Source organism: Thalia democratica, chromosome 9 (genome assembly GCF_965202585.1).
Source record: "Thalia democratica chromosome 9, ktThaDemo2.hap1.1, whole genome shotgun sequence".
Taxonomy (NCBI): Eukaryota; Metazoa; Chordata; class Thaliacea; order Salpida; family Salpidae; genus Thalia; species Thalia democratica.
In genome coordinates this window covers 2,259,369-2,286,166 of record NC_139173.1, presented here as the reverse complement: position 1 = coordinate 2,286,166, position 26,798 = coordinate 2,259,369, and the positions used below count along the sequence as shown (strand labels likewise).

The 26,798-nt window shown below is 23.3% G+C and overlaps 1 protein-coding gene across 2 annotated transcripts; it reads right to left on the bottom strand.

The window, feature by feature from the left end:
- Positions 1-228: 228 nt before the first annotated feature.
- On the bottom strand, positions 229-19,225 carry LOC145843755 (uncharacterized). Of its 2 annotated transcripts, none has more exons than XM_082950972.1 (16): positions 19,126-19,225; positions 18,515-18,577; positions 18,158-18,244; positions 17,657-17,796; positions 17,184-17,369; positions 15,842-16,692; positions 14,257-14,324; positions 13,105-13,230; positions 9,632-9,778; positions 6,992-7,104; positions 6,713-6,775; positions 5,820-5,966; positions 4,763-4,892; positions 4,037-4,150; positions 3,706-3,809; positions 229-941 (listed from the first exon to the last, which is right to left on the bottom strand). In XM_082950972.1, exons 1-16 carry the CDS (start codon positions 19,181-19,183, stop codon positions 801-803), a joined length of 2,538 nt encoding a protein of 845 aa, XP_082807098.1. In that variant the 5' UTR covers positions 19,184-19,225; the 3' UTR covers positions 229-800. The 2 variants fall into 2 exon arrangements, with proteins under 2 accessions (XP_082807098.1, XP_082807099.1); XM_082950973.1 differs by having other exon boundaries at positions 18,173-18,244.
- Between the last annotated feature and the right edge of the window lie 7,573 nt (positions 19,226-26,798).

Below are 26,798 nucleotides of genomic sequence, written 5' to 3'. Positions count from 1 at the left end.
GTTTAACTCCACGTTATAATAAAACTTGCTATAATAACCATTTTAGAGTTTAAAACGTTTGAGTAAACTAAATATCTCAAAACTACACAAAAAGAACTTTAAAACAATTAAAAAAACAAATAGTTTACCTTATTAGGTTTTGTAGAAACTTAACAAACATAAAATAACCAAACAAATCTTTTGAATATACATTTTTAAAAGGAATCTTGTATCATTCTATCTAACAAAGTATAAAAGGAGTATTTTAGGTTCAACTTCGAAAACATAATAAACCGTTATAAAATTGCATAAAAAAGTATGTTTTTCATATAGCAAGTAAAAGAGCTTAACAATAATAAAACAATTAAGGCAGTTTAAAAACAATAACCTGGGATAAAAATTATTCAATTCAAAAATACCTAGTTTTAATTGAACTTGTGCATATTTTAAAATATCTAAAGCTTTTAAATTTTTTAGTAGAATTATAAATAAACTTAAACTACTTTGTAGCAATTACCTTAATACTATAAAAACCAGGTTGATGCTTGCAAAATTAATATTTTAAAAATTCCCGCTATAGTTTCAAAACCATTCTTTAAATATTTTTTATTGCTTTACATTTACATTAATACCATATTTAATAAGATAAAGGGTTCTAACACTAAAAGTCGCTACAACATATCCGGACTAACACCAGGTTTAATTTGTAGTTGATTAAAAACTCAACAAAAAATCTATATTTTCCTTATAATCCCTCTAGTATATTTAGCTAAAAAAAAGTCCCTTCTTCAAAACATCCGAATATTTCCCGCCAAATCCACCTACATGTCCCATATTTCAGCTAATAATGGCGGCAAAGTTCTGTCAACCCTCTTCAAAGCGAATATTTGCTCGCTGTGTTGGTTGTTCAAAGTCCTCAGTTCCACCAACTTCATCAGTATTCGCGCGAACATACGCGGATCCTACAAAGTTGATTGAAAAAATTTAATGTTTATATTGCTACATCTTAATTTCTAATTTTAATGTTATGTTTATATTGCTACATCTTAATTTTTAATTTTAATGTTATATTTATATTGCTACATCTTAATTTTTAATTTTAATGTTATGTTTATATTGCTACATCTTAATTTTTAATTTTAATGTTATGTTTATATTGCTACATCTTAATTTATAACTTTGATACTTTATTTCCGTCAAGATTCTTTCGAACATACAAGGATCCTGAATTTGAATTATTTATTAAATTAAGCATTAGTCAGAAACTAGTTTTTGATTAATATTATAATTTACCGATTATTTATAAAAAAACTTTATAGTAGCTATGTATAGTTATTTTTGTTTTATTTTATTTTTACAATCCTTTATCTTTTCTATAATTGTTGTAGTTAAGTTTTAATTTCTTAACTTTATCAGAACACTTGTATATTAGCATATATTGCAGCTTTTAAAAAATTTATTAAAATTAACTGAATAATACAACTGACATTCAGTCTAAATATCAAACTATTTGCAATGAATCCAGGTATTTTTAAATAAATTCATAAAAAAAACATACCTGGCCTTTTTATCCTGGTATAAGCTTATAATAGTTCTACATATTCTATAATAAATATAATAACTTACATTAGGCCTGTGTATTTTACAATATGTTTGTAGTAATTCTACATATTTTATAATAAATATAATAACTTACATTAGTCCTGTGTATTTTACAATATGTTTGTAGTAATTCAACATATTTTATAATAAATATAATAACTTACATTAGACCTGTGTATTTTACAATATGTTTGTAGTAATTCAACATATTTTATAATAAATATAATAACTTACATTAGACCTGTGTATTTTACAATATGTTTGTAGTAATTCTACATATTTTATAATAAATATAATAACTTACATTAGGCCTGTGTATTTTACAATATGTTTGTAGTAATTCTACATATTTTATAATAAATATAATAACTTACATTAGGCCTGTGTATTTTACAATATGTTTGTAGTAATTCTACATATTTTATAATAAATATAATAACTTACATTAGGCCTGTGTATTTTACAATATGTTTGTAGTAATTCAACATATTTTATAATAAATATAATAACTTACATTAGACCTGTGTATTTTACAATATGTTTGTAGTAATTCTACATATTTTATAATAAATATAATAACTTACATTAGACCTGTGTATTTTACAATATGTTTGTAGTAATTCAACATATTTTATAATAAATATAATAACTTACATTAGACCTGTGTATTTTACAATATGTTTGTAGTAATTCTACATATTTTATAATAAATATAATAACTTACATTAGACCTGTGTATTTTACAATATGTTTGTAGTAATTCTACATATTTTATAATAAATATAATAACTTACATTAGGCCTGTGTATTTTACAATATGTTTGTAGTAATTCTACATATTTTATAATAAATATAATAACTTACATTAGACCTGTGTATTTTACAATATGTTTGTAGTAATTCTACATATTTTATAATAAATATAATAACTTACATTAGACCTGTGTATTTTACAATATGTTTGTAGTAATTCAACATATTTTATAATAAATATAATAACTTACATTAGACCTGTGTATTTTACAATATGTTTGTAGTAATTCTACATATTTTATAATAAATATAATAACTTACATTAGGCCTGTGTATTTTACAATATGTTTGTAGTAATTCAACATATTTTATAATAAATATAATAACTTACATTAGACCTGTGTATTTTACAATATGTTTGTAGTAATTCTACATATTTTATAATAAATATAATAACTTACATTAGGCCTGTGTATTTTACAATATGTTTGTAGTAATTCTACATATTTTATAATAAATATAATAACTTACATTAGACCTGTGTATTTTACAATATGTTTGTAGTAATTCAACATATTTTATAATAAATATAATAACTTACATTAGACCTGTGTATTTTACAATATGTTTGTAGTAATTCTACATATTTTATAATAAATATAATAACTTACATTAGGCCTGTGTATTTTACAATATGTTTGTAGTAATTCTACATATTTTATAATAAATATAATAACTTACATTAGGCCTGTGTATTTTACAATATGTTTGTAGTAATTCTACATATTTTATAATAAATATAATAACTTACATTAGGCCTGTGTATTTTACAATATGTTTGTAGTAATTCTACATATTTTATAATAAATATAATAACTTACATTAGGCCTGTGTATTTTACAATATGTTTGTAGTAATTCAACATATTTTATAATAAATATAATAACTTACATTAGACCTGTGTATTTTACAATATGTTTGTAGTAATTCAACATATTTTATAATAAATATAATAACTTACATTAGACCTGTGTATTTTACAATATGTTTGTAGTAATTCTACATATTTTATAATAAATATAATAACTTACATTAGGCCTGTGTATTTTACAATATGTTTGTAGTAATTCTACATATTTTATAATAAATATAATAACTTACATTAGGCCTGTGTATTTTACAATATGTTTGTAGTAATTCTACATATTTTATAATAAATATAATAACTTACATTAGGCCTGTGTATTTTACAATATGTTTGTAGTAATTCTACATATTTTATAATAAATATAATAACTTACATTAGACCTGTGTATTTTACAATATGTTTGTAGCAATTCAACATATTTTATAATAAATATAATAACTTACATTAGGCCTGTGTATTTTACAATATGTTTGTAGTAATTCTACATACGAATCTTGTATTTCTTGTATTTGCTGAGCAGATCTTTCATCTTTAATATGTTGTCGGTCTATTTATAAATATGAATTGGTTACAACAAATAAAACAAATTTATATTCGGTTAATATTTAGTAGCGAGATTAAAGTGCTGTACACTTAAAATACAATATACATATACTTATATATAAACAATATTTTAAAATATTTAAAACCAAAAAAATCCTACAAAACCTAAGAAACAACTAACACCTTTATTTCAAGTACAAACGTTATTTTATTAAACACGAAATAATTAACCTGATGAAAAAGTGTTAATGGCAACTAATAATGCGAATTCTGCTTCATCTAAATCTAATTTCGCCATGGAATTGCAAAAATCAAATATCGGATCCACAAATTCTTGCTGCATTCCTGTGAGTTCAAATATTAAAATTTATGTACAGAACAATTATGATCAATGTTTCAAAAAATAATAAGTTAATAATTAAATTGAAACATTTAGGTATATGTTTATCAAACAACGAAAATAAAAGCTTGAAAAGTTTGGATCAAGGATGTGGTGTAATAAAAATATTTTGGTCATATTGAGTCATACGACACGTATACATACAGTTTAATATCTTGTCCAGGACTAATTTAATCTATAAGTTTACAAAATATAAAAATCAAATTTTCAATAATGTATAAAAAACCAAAACGAAACAACTTTCTTGTAAAAATAGTTTCCAGTGTAAATAAAATCTTATCATAAGTTTTTTGGGGAGATATTCTTACACTTATTGTATTTTACATTAAACTTTTTGGGGGGATATTCTTACAATTATTGTAACTTACATTAAACCTTTTAAGTTAGATATGCAACGTCATTAGTTTCAAACTTTTGATATGTTTTATCAATATTGAAACTTAGTAAAATCTATTTAAAATAAAATTTCCACTATTTCATAATTAAATAAAGTTAAAAACCATTTATATTTAGGTTGTAAAACACAATTAAAACCAAAATATATAAATTAATCTAACCAGCTCTGTAGAAGGATCTCTTGTCATAGAACTTTCCATTCAGGAAATTTATGGATCTTGTGTTTTTATCATACTGTTTCGCCGCTCTTAAAAGCATTACTTCAATGGTACATGCTTTTAATAAGACTATCTGTAAAGTAAAATAATAAATAACTTCAATTGTACATGTTTTTAATAATACTATCTGTTGAAACTTTATTATTAAGAAATTTTTTAAATATTAAGTTAATTGTGCACATTTGTACACACGTTTTTTTAAACCAATAATTATTTTTATAGTATTAATACTAAAACACTATATCGTTATAAAATAAAAATTATAGTTTAATCAACAAATAACTAATTTTTTTAACTGAAAAAACAGTTTTGTCAGAGCTCATTTGAGTAGTAACAGTTATTTATAACAAAAAATTTTTTTTTTTGAGTTTTGAGCTTTTTTTCATGTGTATGAAAATGTTACTACTGTAAACAATAAAAAAAAAATTCGTTGATAAAGCAACTTTTTTTAAGTTACGTAAAATTGCAATTAAACAAAACCAGCGTTTTGTGTATATAAATAAAATTACATAAAACCTGTACAAATTTAACAAAAGAAAAACTTTGAATTTAAAACTTTAACACTAACTACCTGTAACTCGTAAAACTTATGATTGAAAAAACAAATGATTAATTTAGAAAGCTGTAAGATTTTTTAAAAAGTTTATTAATTTACAAATTTGTTTATAAAGCATTTATATATACTTATAGTAATTTTAATAAAACAAAAAAAAGTTAGCTACACAAATTAATTGTTTATTGATTTCAGATAATAATTGAAGATCAATACATGTCAATAAAAATAAATGTTACAAACTTGATTTTCTTGAGAAACTTTAATGGACCCAGGTAAATGTTTAGTAAATTCAACTACTAATTGCACAATTAAAATTAATAAACAAAAATAAATATTACAAACTTGATTTTCTTGTGAAACTTTAATGAATCCAGGTAAATGTTTAGTAAATTCAACTACTAATTGCACAATTAATATTAATAAATAAAAATAAATGTTACAAACTTGATTTTCTTGTGAAACTTTAATGAACCCAGGTAAATGTTTAGTAAATTCAACTACTAATTGCACAATTAATATCGCGAGTTCTGTGAAATGCGCGAATCTAGCGAACTTCCCTCGGATGTCTTCCAGTCCGTCGTCTATCCACGGCTGTTAAATAATTTCATATATAATTTTATTATCATGTTTACTAATTTATTTACCCATATGTTGTATAAATAAATATAATTAGATGTCATTTTATATTTACATATAAAAAAAAAATCATTTTCTCATCCAAGACTTAAACACCTCTAAATTTTAAGTCCTTACTTAAATATTTAAGCACTTAACTTATATCCAATATAATATAGCAGTCGCTACTAGACTAGGAGGCATTGTTTAAAAATTTTATTACTTTTTTATGAGAAGTTGAAGTTAATAATCTTACCTGAAGACATCTCTTTTTTCAGAAGAGCTTGATTTAATTACTTAAAGCTAGCAAACCTCAAACAAAAAAATTAAATCTTAATTGCTGACCTTAAAATTGTCAACTCAAACCATATACCTAAACTAGTATGTATAAATGTTATGAGTTTAATACAAATTAATCTCACATCTATAACCAAAAATCAAATTAAACTATTTCCTAATCCTCAAATACTGTGTTTAAGGAACCGTAAAAAATGTAATACCACTTAAATACAAACAACAAATGAAATATAACAAAATATAAACTAACATTATGTTAGTCTAAAAACACAAACTTCGTAAAACTAAGACCTATTTATTAATATAGTTTTATGTGAATACAATATAATAGTATATTAAGAAAGCAAATGAAAAACTGGCAGTAACTTTATTAACATCCTTAATTTTAAAAAGTAATTAATAAATTTAAAAAAATAAAAACTAACAGTAACTTTATTAACATCTTCTTGAGTCGGCCATTGAAATCTCAATTCGTTTTCTTGCAACAACTGAAAATATAATTAAAATTATTAGTTAAAAAATATTTACAAGTTATAATTTTAAGAAATATTTACAAATTAATATTTTCAACGTATATTTACGAGTTATTATTTTAAGATGTGTTACAACTTATTATTTTTAGATATATTCCCAAGTTATCATTTTAAAGTTTTACTCACAAGTTGTAATCATAAAATTCAAAATTATCAAACAGTTTATTAAACCTGCAGAAACTTGTGTTGGTTCTCATTCAGCTTGTGATTGGTCGAAACATCTTGCTGTTGATTGGCTAATTTCCTTCTTTTGCGAGATCTTCCGTCGTGCTCCGACAAAACTTCTGTTATGACGTCAGAATACGTTTAGATTCAACAATATTCGTTTGATTATTTTATAGGTCTATCATTTAAATTTATGGTTAAGTTTAGGTCTTATTGTATTTATCTTAATAATTCATCAGGGTTGCTAAATGTTTTTGCCAAATATTTTCCAGGTTTTAAAAACTTCCTCTCGGTTTTTAAAAGTACACATTTTAAGATCTGTTTTTAGCTTTAAGTTAAGTTTAAGGTAAGAAACTGTGTTTAATAGTAAAAAAAATTGTAAAACTACTTCAAATGTGTATTATGATAAAAAAAACTTTTGATGATGACAAAAAATTGTAACTATATAATATAATTTTTGTGTCAAATTGAAATTTTACTACTGAACATATTAAAATTGTTAAAAATTCCAGGTTTTTTTAGTGATTTTGTTCAAAATTCTAGGGGTTTCCAGGTTTTTTAGCCTAAATTGTCAATGTCCAGGTTTTTCCAGGTTTTTTGGTAACCATGATTCATGTTATGAATCGACATATAAAAATTGTTTTGTTTTTATGTATATAAATATAAATAAGTTCAGCTTATTACTTCTAGCTGAGAAACAGTATAAAATTAGTAATTAGTTTTTCGTTATTTTGCAAAACAAATTATAAAATGTTTCTTATACTTATCAACATCTAAAATACCAAAAGGAGATTAAAAAACTTATGAGATAATTGAACTTTATTCATATTTTAAGAAATACAAGAAGCTTACTAATTTGAAAAAAAAAAGATATTATTAGGCAAAGTTATAATAGATTTTTTTATAGTATTTAATACATGTGTAAGAACTATTTTGTTAAAAATTTTATGTTAAACATTCTGCTTTAACAAAAAATGCAATTTTTAATATTTATTTCCTCATGTAATCAAAAACTTATTTAAATCTACTTTATTTGTACGATTACTTTTGAAAAATAAAACTATGATAAAAACAAATATAATATATATTTGTACTTATTTTAGTATAAATCTAGAATTAATTGAAACAAAATTATCTCATCCTAGTATAATCAACTAAATAATAAGAAAATAATAAGTAAAATTCAAATAAAATCAAGCATATTTTGACTGTCCGTATCAAAAGTAGGATTACACAAATAAATTAATACTATAATTTTTTTTAAACTATACAAGTAGTTTTTTAATCTTAGTAATTCAATACTTAATACTAATAGATGATATTGAATGAATAAAAATTTTCGAAAAAAAAACCAACAAAGCGTTACACTACATTTCAAAAATATTTATTGTTACACCCTAAAATTGATCCAATTAAAATTGAACTTTATATTATAATTTGTGAACCAATACTGTAATCTTAATCAAATAAATCAACTGTCTTAGTTTTTAATTTCAAACTAACTTAAAATAACCAAAATTATAACGGCATATTAAGTTTTGCCTACAATTACTAAACTTAGTTTTATAAAGGTCAATTAGTTTATTTTAAACATAAATTAAATACAATATCATTAATTTTACATCTTTCTCAGATTCATTTTTTGTTGTATTCCAATTTTTCAATTCATGAATAATTTAATTATTTTCTTCAAAAAAATTTCAATTATACAAATGCTTGGACATTAATTATTTAAGCTTCACGGCTAATGTATTTAAAACAATGAATTTAAAAAAAACTGAGATAAAACACATTCTGCGGTAATACTAAATACATCAGACTACGAAATATAACTTTTACTATAAAGGTACAAAATATAGCTTCAGCGATTTAAACATTTTAATAAATTAAGAATAAAAACTTTAATAAAATAAAAGTTTAGAAGTTGTTTTGAAAATCGTAGTAAATCATTAACTTTTTTATTATTATAATTTCATTTATCTTAATCAAATATCATTTTCTTTAAAACAACTTTAATGAGCTATTTATTGGAAAACAAATATTTTTTTTTTATCAAATTTCAAATAACATTAAAATAAAAAACTTTTCAAAATACTTTACACTATTAATAAATTTAAAATAAATGAAACAAATTTGTTAACCTAGTTTCTATCGAAATATTACTTTTGTACGAGTAAGAGGAACTTATAAAGAAAACTTATAGACACTAGCAAGCCATGACTTTATAAAAACTTATAATATAATTAAAATAAAACTGTTTTTTTTTAATTTGATGCACTTTTATTTAAACATAACTCAATAGTTCGTATATAAAAATACTTATTTTGAATTAAAACAAAAAAATTAATTTGGTTGAACTTTAAATCGAAACTTATTTAAGTTCAAAACAATTCGTTTTTTAACTTTTCTTTGATTTTGTTCTAAAGCTTAAATTGACTTGTAATTTTTATTATTATTGAACTAATTAAAAAAATTAATAGTTTTAATCATTACAATTGAAACATATATTAAAATTTACTTTTAAAAGAATCTAAACTTAGAAAAGTTTATAGTTTGACTTCTTATCATTCTCAAACACTCTTCAAATCAGCACTTTTTTAATTTTAAACTTATATTCAATTTACACAAAGTAATATTAATACTAACTAGCTTCATTCATTCCGACTTTTAAACATTTATCGAATCTGCATTTTGGACATTTTCTCCTCATGTAAACATCCATGGTACATTTTCCATCAGATTTGCATTTTATATTTGATTTCGATTTGTTAATTACACTTCTTCTGAAGAAACCTTAAAATAAATCTATTATTTTATATTTGATTTCGATTTGTTAATTACACTTCTTCTGAAGAAACCTTAAAATAAATCTATTATTTTATATTTGATACAGATTTGTTAATTACACTTCTTCTGAAGAACCCTGAAAATAAATCTATTATTTTATATTTGATTTCCATTTGTTGATTACACTTCTTCTGAAGAACCCTGAAAATAAATCTATTATTTTATATTCGATTAAGATTTGTTAATTACATTTCTTCTAAAAATCCTGGAAGTAAACAAACAATTATTATATCACTTTTTGGTTACTTGGAATTTTACAACAATTTAGTTTTAGCATTAGTATCTCATGGACTTGCATGTAAGTAGTTTATACTTCGGATTGTTATTTTAATTTGTATTTTACTTATATTATAACTTAGATTCAATTATTACAAATATTATATAGTTTTGTAGCAGTCGTATTTAACAAAAAACATTGTATCTAATATTAACTATTAATGTATAGAAAACATGCTTATCTTTATTAAACACACATATAAACTAAAATGAAAAAACTTTAGCTTCTATTTTTTTCTTACAATATTAAGTTTTTACAGAGCTCCGTTAACTTGTTAACACACTGAAACATATGTTAGTTTAATAAATAAAGATTAATGTGAAAATTTATTATTATCTGAATTATATTAATTCAATACTCTTGTTGGTTTTGTAATACTTACAGTAGTAGTTTGTAAGTTGTGGTAAACAAATTATAAATGAAAACGTTTAAAATAACTCATTTTTTTTATAATATATGCAACAATATTGATAATTGATCAGCAATTTCTTATAAAAATTTTGTTTACAAAAAGTTTTTAAACTTCAAAACTAAATGTAACAAATTTTTAGACCAAATAATCAATAACAACCAGCATTGATAAGAACTGCCTGGTTTTTGCCAAGTTGTAAAAAGCAAAAATGTTTCAAGTAATCAAAATTTTATAAAAAATCAAAAAAAGATTTGAACAAATTTGTAGAAAACACAAACAATTGCAATAACTTTATTTCAAAAAATAATCGTAAAAATTGATAACAAGATATATAATACTGTCAAAAACCATAAAATGTTGCCAATAATATCAAATAGTTTATAAAAAACTGCTAAAACTGTAAACTAGTTTTAAAAATAACTTTTATTTCATTAAAAAGTTATAAACAGTTCATAAAAAACTTCTACAGATGTTAAATGCTGTAAAAATTTGTAAAAAAAAATCCAAAAATATAAAATACGTTTCTAAAAACTTGAAATTCTTGTAAATCCGTAACAAATCTGTATTTCATTGTTGGGCGTGTTGTAGGTTGAAAATTTTGTTTGTTTCAAGTAAACTTTGTTTGAAATAAAGTATGCAATCAATAACGTTTTAAAAGTAATATTTTTGACATTTATTAAAATTTAAGCGTAAAAAAATATGTTTCAAACAAAGTTTTCATACTATGAATCATTGTTTTTATTTGAAATAAAATTTATTTAAATAAATGTTTATGTTCTTTTTTAAATACCTAAACTGTGCTAATTGTAAATTTACATTTAACTAATTAGACAGTTTTTAGTTGATTTAAAACAAAGAGTATTTGAATCAATTAAAAAACTAAAAATAAATCAATAATGATTAGGTAATACTTGTACTTAAAGAATAAACTACCAATTTAAACAGATCTACTGCATATTACAACTTATTAATTAAATTATATAGATATATAAGTTCAAGCAATTATTCATAATACAACATTAAACAAATGGTAGAAAATATTTCAGTATTTCAGTGATGCACGTTTGATAAATATAAACAAAGCAAAATCAAGAATTATATCTTGAAACAAAAACTTTGCAATATTTTTAACGTGAAAGAACACTTCACTCATAAAACATTTATCTTAAATTACTTTAAAACGTTTTAACAAACTTTAAGATTATATGTTTGAGGTAATTTTTTTAAAAGTGTAACGTATACGTTAAGTAATTAAAAAAAACTTTTCTCAGAAAAAAAATTTGCTCAAATTTTAATCTATATTATCTTACGCGCAATTTTTATAAATGCATTAATTATAGTTTATTTTTGTTTTTCTATAAATAAACTTTAATTCAAATCGTGTGTTAAAATAGTTTTATGATAAATATTTATATTTTTTAGAAAATTTTTCTGGTAGTGTAGGGTTCTAGTGTAGTGTACAACTAAAAACCCAGTAGAATGAGTTCAAGTCAATCAATCTCATTTAAAATTTCTTATGAAATATAATAATAGTATGTTAAATTTTAATCTAAACAGTAAGTAAGTATCTTTGAACTTTTATTTTTAATATGTAGGGTAAGAACTAAAAATATGTGCGGTATTAATCACATGGTATCTTATTGTGATATACGAAGTTTATAAATTTTTTAAAATATTTATCTTCCATTGATCTTATAATTTTTTTCAACTAAACACTTTTGAGCAAATTTTTGTATTCTATAACTTTTATATTCTAAACTTTATACTTATAAACTTTACTCATTTATAAAACAAACAAAACAACGGTTTTGAAAGATATCAAATATTATTTATCAAACTACCTTACAAAAATAACTTACAAACTACAAATTTACAATAAGTTAAAACAAATTTAAACTATTATCATCATACCATAGTAAACTGTTGAAAATTTAAACAAATTGAAAATGTTGTATCAAAAATTGAACATGTTATTTATAAAATCATTAAGTCTAATTTTATTCTTCTTAGTACATTTTTAAATGCACATATCTTCACAAGTTAACAAAAATTAGTATTAGTAGCCAAATTTAATAACAAATAAACTCTAACTCATTAAACATACTTTAAACAACTAAAACTACTTTGTTTTCATTGATATTTTGAATTTTCAAACTTGAACAAAATAATCTTGAAATATGTTTTTTTGGAAGAAGTTTGGTCAGTAAACTTTATAAAACACACTCACTTATTTAATTTTTACTCATTCGTTTTATAATATTTAATTTTCAACCTTTTAATTTTGTTCCAAATTTTTTTATAGTTTTTTTAACATTTTAGAGTAACCTTTTAAACTAATCTGTCAAATTAAATAACTTTTTTCTCAAAAAACACAGATCAAAATAAGTTTTTCAGGCAATTTTGTTTTGTTGATCAAAGAACTGCCAAACTAAGATGTATTATTTATAACAACAAAACATAAACGAATATGCCAAAAAATAAATAATAAATACCTAACAATAAATATAAATCACTTTTACACCTCCACAATTTCCACATATATTTTTTTTTAAATACAAATTAAACAAACAACTAATTATTTACCTTTACACCCCTCGCAACTGAGCACTCCATAGTGGTAGCCTGACGCCTTCTCACTACAAACCATGCATTTCTCGTTTCCGTCCAGTTTAGGGGCTGGCCCCTTCTTGCGTTTGATCTTGCTCTGGGCTGGAAAGTTTACACTCTTGAATTTAATTTGCTTGAATTACACATTTTAAGATGTTTTAGGCGAGAAAAATGGAGGGTAAAAAAATTATTTTGGTGTGGTGTGTTTCTTGTACTACTTTATTCGTACAACAACATAGTGTTTGTTAAATTAAAAAGTTTTTTTAATACAGGGTTGCCAAATGTTTTTGTAAACTTCTTCCAGGTTTTCTGAATTTCTTCCAGGCTTTTAAAAACAAGATGTTTGGGTCTATTTTTATTATAAAGTTAGACATACGTTAAAAAACTGTCTTAAACAATATAACTACGTTGAAAAGATACTGTAAAGCTATTTTAAATGTGTCTTTTAATGATAAAAAATTTAATGATATAAAAAAGTTTTCATTTTTGAAAAACTTTTTTTATCTTATAAAAATTTTGTTATTTCAAATGTAAAAATAGTTTAAAATTATAGGTTTTTCAATTATTTTTGTTCGAAATTCCGGTTATATTCAAAAATTCTCAAACTCCAGGTGTTTATCTAAATAGTCAAGTTCCAGGTTTTTTGGCAATTCTATTAATACTTACGTTATCTTTTTTATGAATAAATACTTTTTTAAATATAACATTACATTCTACAAATGTTTATAGTAAGATTATTATAATACTTGCACTTAGAACTAGACTGTATAGTAGTAAAAAACTTCTTAACTTGATTGATGATTGCAAATATCATTTTTATTACTTTTAGGAAGTAGGGTAACAAAATATTTACTGATCAAAGAATAGCTATACAAAAACGATAAAAACTTAAAATCAATTAATCATTAGATAATTAAGTCATTATAAACACTAACATGGTAATTAAAAACTCCCTTTTTCTAACACAAAAAACTTTTAAAATAAAATTAAATATATATATTTCAGTTTTGTTCAAATTTAAAATTAAATAAATTTTTAGATAAATTTTTAAAAATACCCTTTAAAAAGTTTTAAAAAAAAGCAACCAAGCTCAGACTTTTCTTAAACCTTAACATAATAAATACTAACATTTTAATGACTCATTTTTTTGTTCTGTTGATTCATCATTTGTAGATTGTTTATTTTCTGGAGTGTTCCTGTGATAAATGATTTGATATTCTTTTTAAATATCCTATAAAAAATAACATCAACAAAAATTATATTTCGCAACTGAGCTATGGATATACTTTTCTTAACTTGTATATAGTTATAAAAACTTGCTTTTAGAAAAACTTATGTTATATTTCTAAAATACTTCCAAGTGATAATTTTACTTTAATGTTCATTTTAGTTACATCAAAATTTTATTTTCTGTTTTTATGAAACAGATTTGCTTTTTTTCTAATAAATAATAAAACTGTCAGATAAAAGTATATCATTTTAATATGTACACTGTTTGTGATATAAAAAATTTAAAAACTCAAATGCCTCAAAAGCTGTATTTATGCAAATTGAGTATAAACATGTTTATTAAAACTTTTACTAAAATATAACTTTTACATTCGAGTACAAATTTTATTTTACTTTGTTAATATTTTAATCATTATTTTCCAAATTATCAAACACTATCTCACTATGTTTAGTTTCAACTTATATAAATTATTTACACGTAAAACTCAGTAATTTATCTGTTAAACATATACAAGGTTGCAAAAAGTTTTCAAGAAATGTGTACCATGTTTTTGAAAATACAAGTTTTTGGGACTATTTTTAGTAAACAATAAGTTTAAGGTATAAAAAAACTGTCTTAATTAGTATAACAACATTAAAAAGATATTGTTGTACTTATATCAGGGTTGTCAAATGTTTTTGGCAAATTTTTTCCAGGTTTTCAAAAATTCCTCCAGGTTTTTATGAGTACACATTTTGGGTCTATTTTTAGTTTAAAGTTAAGTTTAAGGTAAGAAACAGTACTAAATAGTATAAAAATATTAAAAAGATTTCTTAAAGCTACTTTAAATGTGTTTTTTTAATAATTTTTATTTAATAATGACAAAAAAAATTATTTATACAATAGATTTTTTGTGTCAAATTGAAATTTTACTACTTAACATGTTAACACTGTTAATTCCAGGTTTTTTAGCCAAAATTGTCAAGTTCCAGATTTTTCAGGGCAACGCTGTTATGTGCTTTTTAATGATAAAATTTTTAACAATAACAAAAAATTATCTATACGAAAATGTTTATGTTTCAAACCAAAATTTCATTTATTTACAGGAAAAATGTTTAAACTTTCAAGGTTTTTAATGATTTTTGTTTATAATTCCAGTATTTTTTAAATGTTTCAATTTACAGATGTTTTTTTATTTAAATTGTTAAATTCTAAGTTTTTCCAAGATTGCAGATTTTTTTGCAACCCTGATATAATTTCTGCTAAATCAACTTTTTTATAATAAAACACTTATAATGATTTTCTAAGTTCATTTTTAATTTGACAAACTACGAATAAACTTTTTGTAAAAAAAAATACTTTTTAAACTTTACAAGTAGTTTTTTTTAATATGACAAGCAATGACAAAGGTAAATATTAAATTTTAAAACTGAAACAAAATATCAGCTTATATTTAAAAATTTAAGTTTGTTAGTTTTTTAATAAAATAATGAAACTACTCACACGGAATTATCAGGACATATTTCAATCCACTGTTGATTGTTTATTGTGTCTTCCTTGCCAATAACACTCATCGCATCAGAATCGGAATTTTTGTCACTCTGCTGTGAAACGTTTACAATTTGTGTAGCTGGCAAAATGGGTCTCTGACTGGATACTTGCTGTGAAGCTTGCTGGGTTGATATCACAGCTTGTTGGTTTGCTGTTAATCGCTGCAGCTCTGCAAGAACTTCTGGTGTTAAATTTGGTATCTGGGATATTTGTTGTGCTACAGTCTGTTGGGATATTTGTTGGGTTACAGACTGCTGGGAAACTTGCTTGTTCGGTGACACTGTTGGAGTCTGTTGAGATGACATCACGTTTGGTTGATTTGTTTGACTTGGCACAATGGTGACTTGAGAAGTCTGTTGTACTGCCCTTTGTGGACTTAAAAGAGGTGATTTCAAAGGTGATGTTGTTTTTGTAAAGCTCAACTGTTGATTATGACTTGACACCACTTGAATATTTTGTTGCGCCAAATTTTGAATGTCCTGCGCAGTCAACTGCTGGATAGTTTTAGGGGCCAAGCTTTGCTGGGTCAAAACCTGCTGCTGCGTTGTCATGCCAACGTGCTTCCCATGCTGACTGGTAACCACTTGTGATGTCACGACCTGGTGGTTCTGTGACGTAACATTCATTTCTTCTGATGTAAGCACGGTGGAAGTAACAGAAGGATCGTTTATTGGCTGTGAAGGCTGCCTTATTAAAGTTTGGTAATTTTGTTGATTTACTTTCTGTTGTTGTTGGGTTGTAACATTGTTTGTTTGAGGTGCAGAGGTCTGTAGTATGATTTGCTGGGGCTGGGGTGTATGGCTCTAAAAGCAAACATTTTATTAATTAAAAACGTATAAAATGATAAATATTACTATAAGTCATCTAATGATAAATATACTCTTAAACCATGAAAAATATAATATGACAAAATAGAGAACAGAAAATGTTTTTTTGATGCTTATATATATAGCTGTTCAAAATAAATATTTAAGTGTTTGCTAACAAAAGATACAAAGTGTGTTAATTCGTTAACACACAGAAACATATGTTGGTACAATAAAGAAAGATTACTGTATAATTTGTTTATATATATATATATATATATAAATGTATTAATTGTCATTACTAAAACATCTAAAATGGTATTCATACTGTTCCAAAAATTTAATGATACCATACTACATTATTGTTGGGTAAAAATTTATAAATATAAAAAAACTAGTAAATCTAAATAAAATATTTACTAACTATGTAATATAAAATTATTAAATGCAATATCAAATTTGTTTTTAAACACATTTTATTCACAAACCTGTTGCTGGGTCTGAACTTGTTGGGGCATTTGTATTGGTACTGGTACCAACATGTAAGCCTGACCATTACTGCCCTGGACAATACTGTTGGGTTGAACAATGTTGTTAGTTAAGTTATTAGGTTGGACAATGTTGGCAGATTGGACCATGTTGTTATTAAGTTGGATTGTGTTGTTCTGTATGGGCTGTAGTAAACATTAGTATTTATTTAGCATAAAACTAATTAACCATGTTTAAATTTTTAGTCAATACATATTTTTTTAATAAGTTAATTTTGATTTTTTGTTGTAAATTTTATTAAACTAAAAATTTGTTGAACAATACTAACATGAGATTTTGTGCATAGAATTAGGACTAAAGTAAATAAAAAAACTTAGAAGTTTTCTACAACTCTAGTTACAACTATAACTACCTTTGCCAAAGTTATTGCAAGTTTGTTTCTTTATAACAAATTCTACAGAATTACAACTACCTGGTTATTAATTGGAATATTGTTAGTATTTGACACAACATTGTTTTGAATTTGTATTTGCTGAGCATTTTGTAAATTCGTGGCTGACTGAATTTGAAGTGAATTATTTTGCAAGTGTAGAGTTTCTCCTCCGTATGCGACTGTTTGGAAAATATTATTCAGCTATTTTTTATGAAACTTTCAGCTAAAGTTTCACCAATACATTATTATTGACCTAGTTGAACTTATCAACTCTTTAATATCTTTTAATAGTTTTTATTTTATTTTAACATTTTAACTTAAATTATAGTATATGCAATGCTAATTTTTTATTGAAAGTGATCAATAAATACATGTGACTTTTAAAAATTTGTGAATAAGCCTTAAATTAAGTTTAGTTGTTTTACCACAAGTGATCAATATATATATTAATAAATCAAATTTAAATTCAATAGTCAAATAAGCTTCAAAATTAAAATATATCATATATTATCTATTCAACTTAACAACATTACAACAAACTTATTTGTGGGATACCTCCTTGGTTGTTAAGGTTCAATAGGATAATATTTCCTGTGCTGTTGAGGTTCCCTTGAATTTTCGATGCATCTAAACAAGTTTTTATTGATGGTTCAGATTTTGATGCCAGGGTTAAAACATTCACAACAAACAACAATCATAATAAAAATACACTTGGAATTTGTCAATATTTTTATAAATCAACAACAAAAATAATTATTATATAAATTTACACAAGATATTTTATTTCTTATAATTATGAGATGTACAAAGTTCTGTTTATTACTACTTAAAAAATAATCTTTTAAGTATTTCTTACATACATTTGATTGTTATGGTTAAATTATACTAAACTATTACCATTGTTGTTGAGTGCGCAAATTGTAATTGGTTGATTAGAACTTTCACCAAGTGTATTCTGAGCTGAAATTTTGAAAAAACTGGGCTTAAAATATGTTTTTTAATTTATATTTTATTTTTTATTCATAATGTTATCTTATTACTTGTATGTGTTTTAAGTGTTAGATTTTAGTTTCTAAATCTATATCCAACTTTGGGTAACAAACAACAAGTTTATAAAAAAATATCATACAAATTATCAAGTGGCTTTATGCTTTACTTTGTAAATTTTTTTGTATCTGAATTAATTATAATATAATTAGAGGTGTATATTTAACTGATGTATATTTCAGTATTTTTTTAAGGGTAAGGTTGTTAAATTGTAAAGATTTTACACTTAATAAAACTAGAATGCAAGTAGCATTGTTATAAACTAAAAAAAAATTTTTGATAATCTTTGTTTTGTAATGGAAAAAAAAGCTAACCAATACAGTTATATTATTTATATGGTATACTGATATATACCTATATTTCATTTTATAGAATAAATGACCACTTAGATTTTACTATGATGTAAAGTGTGAAGTTTAGTCCATGATAATTAGTTTTAACAAAGTGAAATTCTAACTCACTTATATTTTGATTGTTGTTGACAATAAAAGATGGACTTGAAACTTGCCGAGAATCCATCTAATTTACTTTCAAAATTTACTTTAACTACAAAACATTTCTAAATAAAATATTTTGTTCAACAAAACTAGTAGTTTTTAATGATTTTAAAAATCATAAAAATGTACTTACAGATAGTTGATTTTTTAGAAAGTTAAACAAGATGTATAATCCTAGCAAAAAAAATCAGTGTTAAAAAATTCAAAATATGTAAAGCAATAACAACTATTAAGTTACTTAAACTTTCGAAAATAAAACTAATCTGTTTTCTTTTATTTTAAACTTACTGCAATGGTCTTCTTTAATAATACTTAATAAAAACATAAACATTTTTTTTCAGATTTCAACACTTTATTGGAAACTAAATCAAGGGTTTTTAACTAACTTTTTTCTGCTGTTTTGTGCATAAATTTAAGTTAAACCAATTTAAATTTAAAAACTAAAGTAGTTAAAAGAAATTTAATTTTATAAAGAGCTGGTATGTAGCAATTAAAATTATTCAAATACAAAATTATGTTACATTAAAATCAACACAACTTCATGTGCTGTACTTCTAAAAAATGTTTTGGCAAAACTTTTACATTTTATTTTTAATATTAAATGGACATTGACTTAAATAAATTTTGATAGCAATTTAAAAATGAATAATAAAACTAAATTAACAGTAAGATTTTTTCTTACATTAAATATTGAATACTTTGTTTAATATTTATATAACTAACAAATAGATAGGTTTCAGTTATAGTTTTCTGTCCTAAAAAGTGCTTTAGTTTTTTTGGATGTTACAAAATATTTTTTTTTCAAATTTTGTTTGAATTTTTTTAATCCTTTTTTTATAATGTTTTTGTAATATTTAAAAAGGAACATTTCCTGAAATTAGAGGAATTGAAATTTATCAACATAGGGAAATATACATTAAAAGTAATTTTACTTTAATTCTAAGAAAACTGTCCATAAAAAGACTTTCTTCTATGATTTTGTATCAAAACTTTTTACACATAATTATTTCACAAAAAAGGATTAAATTATTTGTTCTTTAAGAATATCTTATATAATATACTTTAATCTTTAAGGGTCAATACTAATGTTTGCAAAATATTGGACACTCCCTTATGGTTTTAACTGATTCATCAAGTTTAATTTTGTATAAAAACATTTTTTGTTACAGATTAGAACAAGTTAAAAAAAAATTTAATGTTAGTAATGTTCTTGTATCATTTATTTAGATTAGGTTTCCCAAAGTGGGCGGTACCGTCCCCTGGGGGCAATTTTAGTAAGTTGGGGTCAATAACTATTAAAGGGGCAGAAGGGAGAGAGGCCATTTTAAAAATTTTGGGCAGTTATAAAACTTTGATACTTACACACTAGATGCTCTTGAGTTGCAGATGATGAGCAAAAAAATGTCTTAAGTGTTTTTAAAAATAGTATTTTTTTGATTAGTCTTGTTGAGGGGGACCATAGCCTTTTTAATTTCTTTTGAAAAAAAGTTTGGGAAACCCTGACTTAGATGTTCTATGAAATTCAGCTAATGTTTTGCCTCCCGACTTAAAAACTCTTAAACTTTACTGCATTGCAACCCAGTGGTTGACACATATACAAAAAACTGTCAGTACATTGCATGTGTTTTATATAATATGATATTTGAAAAACATAACTTGCAAAAAAATTAAAATCTAAAAAATAAATGAAAAAATTGTAAACAACTTGACTGCAACTCAGTGAAAAAACAAAAAACAGGTGCTTTCTAATCTGAAATTTAAAAAACTTATAATAAAACTAGTAAACATGAGCTATATTTTGGTACAAGTTTGAAAAATTTGTTTGTGAAAACCTGTGCCTCTTGTTCAAAACCCAGTGAACAACACATATAAAAAATAAGAAAACCACATTCTAATAAATGTACTACACAATCTTCTCATTTAGACTTTGATTCTTTAAATTCACATCTTTTTGCAGACCTTTTTTTCTACAAACCCCTTTTTTGCTAAAGGCAAAAAACATCAGTTTCAACAATCTACCTTTTTTTTATAAAGTGATAAACTAACTTTATAAAAACATTTATAAATCCCTTAATATAAAAAAAAAATTTTATATAAAAAAATTTCAATAAACGAAGTTAATGTTTTTTATTAAACTTTTCATCTTATTAACATTTTATGGTTGAATAGTCTGTTTTCAGTCAACAAAGCTTCGAAATTTTTGGTAGTATGTAATGAAAATATTCTAACAATTGTTTAAGTGAACTTTTTACCTTTTGAACTAATTGGTTCAAAAATAAGGATGGGTAAAATTATTTTAGTGGGTTAAAATTGTAATTAGAAGAAATTTCTGAGTTTCTCTATAGTATTTAAGTATACATCTTTTAATTAGATAACAAAAGTAAATTGTTTTCCCGAAGCTAGTTTAAAACAAAACTTTTTTTTTACTATGATTTGGTCCCAAAGTCCATTAACATGGTAACTATAAATTTAATAAAAATATATATTGTTTACAGTTTATGAGTTTATACAACAATTTTTTAGTTTTAGGTAATTTAATTTTTTGCAGATAAGTTACATTTGAACTTTAATTGTAAGTTTATAGTACATTATTTCAAACCGGTTATCGCATTTTGCGTATTAAGAATTACATTTCATCAGTTTAAATAATTTTATTTAATTTTAAAACTTGTTATGTATAAAATAAGACTGTCACATAGAATTTATTATAAAACTAATACCTTGTTCAACTTCAGTACTATAACCAAGTCAAGTTGTTTATATAACTTCAGCTAACCAAAATAAAAAGCTATTTAAAAATGAAAACAAATGTTTCAATCAACGACTACAAGTTTTTCGGTTGTGACTGACTGATGAGTCCTAATAAGGACGAAACCGGTCTCAGTCTACCGAAACTTGTGGTCTGATGATCGAATTGGCATGATCAACACAAATGTTTCAATGTATCAAATATCAAACTAATAAATAGTTTTTTTAGTATTTTAAATAAAACTGTTTTATAACACTGTTTTGTATTATCTTTTAATAATTCTGTAGTTAAACTTAACTTTTACTTAAGTATTGATTAAGATTAAATTTGCTTTAAAAAAATATTTTTTGAAACTAAACTGTTTTAAAGAAGTTATTAAGCTTTAAAAATTTAGTAAAGTCGTGTAATTATGAGTTATTAAACGACTAAAATAGACGCTCAAAATATTTGGTTTTGGTACATGAAGAACTTTTCAGTTATCGAGTCGCACAGCTCTCGGATACCTTTTAACGTCTTGTCCATGTTTGAAAATCTTGTACAGAGTAAATGTTATATTGTCAACTTGAAAAAGTTTTTTTGAAGACTTATATTTTTACACAAAAATTATGTCATAAAATTTATTATAATAATATTTCAACCAAACATTGGAATTTCTCATCATGTCTCTATTAAATACTAACTAAAGCTTTACTTTTTTATAACAGGTTAAAGTGAAACGATTAAAACTTATTCTCCTATAGTTTATAACCAATTAATTTATAATTTTTATAGTAAACTTTTATTTTAGTCTTAAAACTTTTTATTACATCAAAAATGTATTTATTTGTAGTTTTTGTTCAAAGTAACCAGTATTCATTACGGCCATCATCAACAAATTAGTTTGCGCCATCAACAATAGATATTGAAGTTTACCACACGATCAACAACAATAGCATCCGAGACAACCTAAGACCGGTATCGTCTTCTAGATTCGTCTTCTAAAGGACGAAACAGGTCGTATGCTGTCTCGGATGCTGTTGTTGCTGATTGTGTGGTAAACTTCAATATTTATTGTTCAAAGTAATAAAGTTTTTATGTAAAACTTGTAGAGGTTTTTGCAGCATTTATTAAAACATAAAACTTTAACAATGGCAGATGATTATCTTTCCGAAGCAAATAAACAAGTAACTACTTATTTATGCTCAATATTAATTTTAAAGAAAAAGTTACATTTATTTTATCTTTTTTATAGTATTTAGAACAAAAAGTTATTTTAAACTGTTTTAATAAAATAAGATCTAATGATAATTAAAATTACGTTTTAGACTACATTACTTGTAAATATTTGATTGTTTTTAGACTGTAGCTCATAGACATAATTTTATCCGCAACTTTAAATAAAAAAATAAATTTATTTTTAAATTAGGGTTAATGTTTTAAATCTGGCAGTGTAAATTCTCATACTTTTTTACATTTAAAGTGACAAACACATAGCATTACGAATTCTAAATTTTTCTCGATAAATAGAATTTTTTTGTGACTAAACTGTTATATTAAAAATATTAAACTTATTAAAAGTGTTTTTATAAAGATTACTAAATTAGTTGCAAACTTTTATATGCTGCATTTTCACTGATAGGTAGAATTTTTTCAAACGTTTAAATTACTAATTAAACAAAAGAAAAACTACAAAAGAAATTTTAAATGTAGACACAGTTAAATAAAATATTAAATTTACTTTCAAATCTAATTGTTAAAGAGTGTAAATTAATTGAAATTAAAATAGCTTAAAATTCTATACACTGTAAATCAAACTTTAAATAGTTTTGCTTTAATTTAAAAACTTAAACACAAATTATTTAACTATCAAAATAGGAAATAATAAACTAAAATATTTATAAAAATATTTTACATAGCTTTAAAGAAAGTATTACAAACTTTTATAATTTATGAATTCCAGACTGGGTAATTGAAAAACAGTAAAAAAAAGCTTTGTTAATACATTCAAATTTATATTTTTTTTTATAAACTTATTTGATAAACTATGCGAAAAAAAGAGTATGTACAAAAAGTTAAAGTTTTCAACTTGAAACTTATTTATGAAATTATAACAAGTACTAAAGTAAAAACTAATCAAAAAATTGTATTTAGTAGATCTGTTAAATTAAATTTCGTACTCATAAACTTAGCTTTTTTATTCACTTAAACATATTTATGTTACAAAAGCCTAAATTATGGTATTTTTGTTTAATTTGTGATAACATTTTAAAACAAAGTTTTTTTTTATAAATTAAAACAAAATGTGAACACTATTAAAAGATACTCAATAAAGTTCATCTTTGTTTAAAAGTTATTTTTCTAAATTTTAAGTTATATTTAAGTATGAAATTTTAAGTTGAGTTAGTTGAGTTGTTAGAGTATCTTCAAGCTAAAGAATCAATAATTCTAAGAAATTAGATAAAGTATTTAGAAATATGTGTATTAAGTTGTATTGTGTAAAATAGATAAATTTTTACATATTGTTACTTTTATATGATAGTTGATAATAACCACTTTAAATTGCAAGTAAGTTTTTATACAACAGTTTTATTAAAGATATTATCATAAAAATTTAGTTTATACAAAGTAATAACATATATTAAATTGAATATTAAATTAAAGGTATTTTATAAGAAAAACTAAACAACGAATAAAATTAAACAAACGGAAATTACGTGTTTTTGAGAAAAGAATTAAATACTTTACTTTTACTTTGAAAACTTATCCATTGATAAAGTTTTGAGTAACTTTTAATTTTTTTTTTGTTTACAGTTTTTAAGTTTCCAGAGATTTTTACAAATAACGTTTAACTTTTGTCTTAAATTATATTTTAAGGATTTCTGGATACGTTAAAGAGTTTTTCATTGAAAAAAAAAGTAATTAACTTAGTAAAATAAAAATTTATTGATATTTTAGTATAGTTTTCAAAGAAAATTATATAATATGTAAGTACTGACAACTTTTTTGTTAAATACTGAATTATCAGGCAAACTAACTTACCCAAGTTTAACAAATGTCAAACTATGTTTTGTAATAAATGAGATTTTTCTCATAAAAAATAAGCTAGTTGAGAAATTTTATTTTATTTTGTAATAAATTTTTTAATTTTTCATTCTTTTTCAAAAAGTTTTTTTCTCACACAAATCTTTAATTCTCACCACTGTAGGCGTCCGTGTGTTATAGTATTAGTTTAATGAGTTCCCAACATAAAAGTTTCACTTTGACTGTCATTTTATAAAAACTTGTGTTTAGCTATTTTCACAAATGTTTTATTTAACAATTAAAGTTTATAAAATTGAAAAAAAATTACTTAAAAAATTTATAAATTTGTAATATTGTCTTTATATAAACGTTGATACTTAGTTAATAAACAAAATCAAAGTTTATTAACTCTATAAAAAGTATAAAATCAGAATTATTTTAGAAATATGAATTAATTGTTAACAAAAAAAAAATCTTTGAATTGAACAAGTAAGTATTAATTCAAAATTGTAAATTTTATTACAAAAACAATGTTTCACTCGCTTGAACCTAGTCAAACAAGATCATAAGTTGAATAAATCTGTAAAAAGTTCCACAATAATATTTAAGAAGACATGAGGCTAAACTTGAAATAATAAATAAAAAATAAAAATAGATAAAAATCTAAATAAAGTTTATAGTTTAAAGTTATTAATATAGATAAATCATAATGTGATTAGGTTAGTTTACCTTAAATTTTGACAAATGTAAGCTACTTAATAATAGTATAATCTTAAAGTTCAAACAAATAAATAAGTATACTAACATTTAGTAACATTTAGTCATGTAAAATTTGTGAACAACAAAAAAAGAAAGCAGAAAACAACTCTTCAACTGAATTTACTTGTATAAAGAATTTTAGCTATCGTATTGTGACGTAATTACAAAATATGTTTATAAAATCTAATGGCGTTATGCATTTGAAATTTTGAACTTGTATTAACTATTTGCTTGTACAAATTAAGATAGTGATGAACTTATCAAAAATGTTCTTAAGTTTTAAAATAAAACTTTTTAAAATGTACACATGAACAAATTAATTCGTTCCTTTTATTAAAAGAAGTTCTCCCGTCAGCGTTTGCAATTTCCATCTTTTCATAAGTGCAGGTCATGCAGATTCTCTGCAGATTCCTTAGATGCCCGATGTGGTGTAAAATTTCCCATTTAATGTTGCAATCAGTAATATTGTGTTTTAGCTTCTAAATATATTTGGACAGTTCGGTTCCATTTTCCTTGTAAACTTTCATATCACAGTTATAGCCACCTTGTTTTAAAAGTTTCCCCCGTACACCCCACATATTCCTTTATTTCTTTTTTTATCGTGACCGTAGCTTTATAGATTACGTTCTTGGTTAGGCATATTGAGCGGGCATAGATTCTTGTTTCTACAACTACATAAAAAGTACGCAAGTAAGTGTTAACGTAAACTTATTTTTTCTTAAGAAATCAAATAGTTTCTTAATAAAATTTCATCTTTAATTCTTAAAAACAAAACTTAAAAGTTTTAAAGGACTTTTGATTTACAACAAGTAATACTTGACAGAAACTTGTTTAGTGTTTTGTAAAACCTAAAAAATTTATCACTGCAAAAAATACTTAAGCGAATAATAATAACTTTTATTGGTTTTTTAGTATACTCTACAAAAAAAATTGATATAGTACAGAAAAGTTTATTTTTCCTGAAATATTTAACTATATAACGTAGACTAATTGTTTTAAGTTTAATTTATATTATACTATAAATGAGATTCGACTATCTCATGACAAATAAACCAAATAAGTAGGTTCAAGTGTAAAATAAAAGATTACAAAAAGTTTAGCATAAAATTACTATCTTTTTATAGTATTT